The sequence below is a fragment of the Chaetura pelagica genome, unplaced genomic scaffold (assembly GCF_000747805.2).
Source record: "Chaetura pelagica isolate M959 unplaced genomic scaffold, ChaPel_1.0 scaffold307, whole genome shotgun sequence".
Lineage (NCBI taxonomy): Eukaryota > Metazoa > Chordata > Aves > Apodiformes > Apodidae > Chaetura > Chaetura pelagica.
Window position 1 is genome coordinate 478062 of NW_009953940.1, and position 1547 is coordinate 479608.

The following is a 1547-nucleotide window of genomic DNA, read 5'->3' on the forward strand; positions in this document are numbered from 1 at the left end:
GAAAAAAAAAAAAGTCCCTGTTGTAAAAAGAATAATAACGATGATGCCACTGATGGTGATCAAATGTAAATAATTCCTTAAACTGGATGCAAAAGGGTGGGGGAGGAAAGACATGGTTGTCACTGTAGTCTTCGCAGAGACGATGGGATCGGTTTGGGGCTTCTTCTCCTTCTTTTTGCGGGCTTTTCCTTTCTTTCCTTTCTCACGGCGGCACCTCCGAAACCTCCCGCCCCAAAGGCGGTGCGGGGCAGCCCGGAGGGTGCGGGGCAGCCCGGAGCGTGCGTGCATGCAGCCCACCGGCCCTCCCACCCCAGGGCACCGGCCACGGGCCTCTTCCCTGGCTTTCGAAGGGATCCACTGAAGTTCTTCGGGTGCTTTGGTTTTTCTTGGTCGGGTTAGTTTTTTTGGTTTCGGTGCGGTTTTATTTGCGGTTCTTTTTCTTCTTCCCTCTGTGTATGCTTAAAAGAAGAAAAAAAAAAGTAGAAAAAAAGAAAAAATAATAATAAAAAGAAAGAGAGAAAAAAGAGGGAAATGGTGCAAAACACAGCACAACCCTCCTGCGGGTCTGTTTTGCCAAATCTCCCATCTCTCCTCTGCTGGGGTCCTCGTCTTTTAATACTCTTGTTGGGGTTGTTCTGGTTTCCTGCTTTTTTTTTTGCTTTGGTTTGGTTTTGCATGCAAGTTCGGCTCTTGCCAGACCAGTGACTTGTGTAACTAAATCGGAACCTTTGTTACTGTCTATTTCATTTTCGGTACTTTTTTCCTGAGCGTTGGCTTGAAGTACTGTTATTATTAATTTCGTTTGTTTGTTTTTCGTTAGGGCCTCAAAGATAACACCGTGTCTTTATTTTTTATATATTCTTGATAACTATCGATATATTTATTATTGACCAGTGTTTCTGGACGAGATTTCCAAATAAAATAAAAATTTAATTACAAGCTGCCCGATTCGCCTTTGTTTGGGACTGGAAGCTGAGAAAAGGCGCCGTATTTGATCGCTCTGGGTTTTGCCACGAGTTTCCTGACCCAGCCGGAGGCGGCTGGAAAATCATCTTGTGTGGCTCAGGGGCCGCCCTGCCTCGGAAGCAGCGATTGCCCGAACGTCCCCCGGTGTGTGCGGCTGCCGGGCTCCCCGTTCCACAAAGGGCTGGAAGTCGGCAGGAGTTCATCAGCCTAAGGGTGGGTGGGTGGACGGATGGATGGATGGATGGATGGATGGATGGATGGATGGATGGATGGATGGATGGATGGATGGATGGATGGATGGATGGATGGATGGATGGATGGATGGATGGATGGATGGATGGATGGATGGATGGATGGATGGATGGATGGATGGATGGACGGACGGATAGATGGATCGACAGCCAGTGCCAGGCGGCGGGAGGACGGGTCGGGTACACAGCTAAGGAGAGGGGGTGGGAGGGGAAGCAGGTGCGTTTATAGGTTAAAAAAAAAATGGTAATAACTTTCGCGCTATTTTCTGGAGATTCAGCTGTCAGTCCTTTTCCTGGAGGGAAGTAGCAAGCTGGACAGGGCTGGGCAAG

The 1547-nt window shown here is 48.5% G+C and overlaps 1 protein-coding gene across 1 annotated transcript in view; it reads left to right on the top strand.

The window, feature by feature from the left end:
- Positions 1-1177, top strand: part of OLIG3 (oligodendrocyte transcription factor 3) — a 2136-nt gene extending 959 nt beyond the window's left edge. Inside the window, exon 2 of the mRNA XM_010001757.1 lies at positions 1018-1177. Coding sequence (XP_010000059.1) covers positions 1018-1177 — 160 coding nt within the window. The remainder of the gene's footprint in view (positions 1-1017) is intronic.
- The last annotated feature ends 370 nt before the right edge of the window (positions 1178-1547 follow it).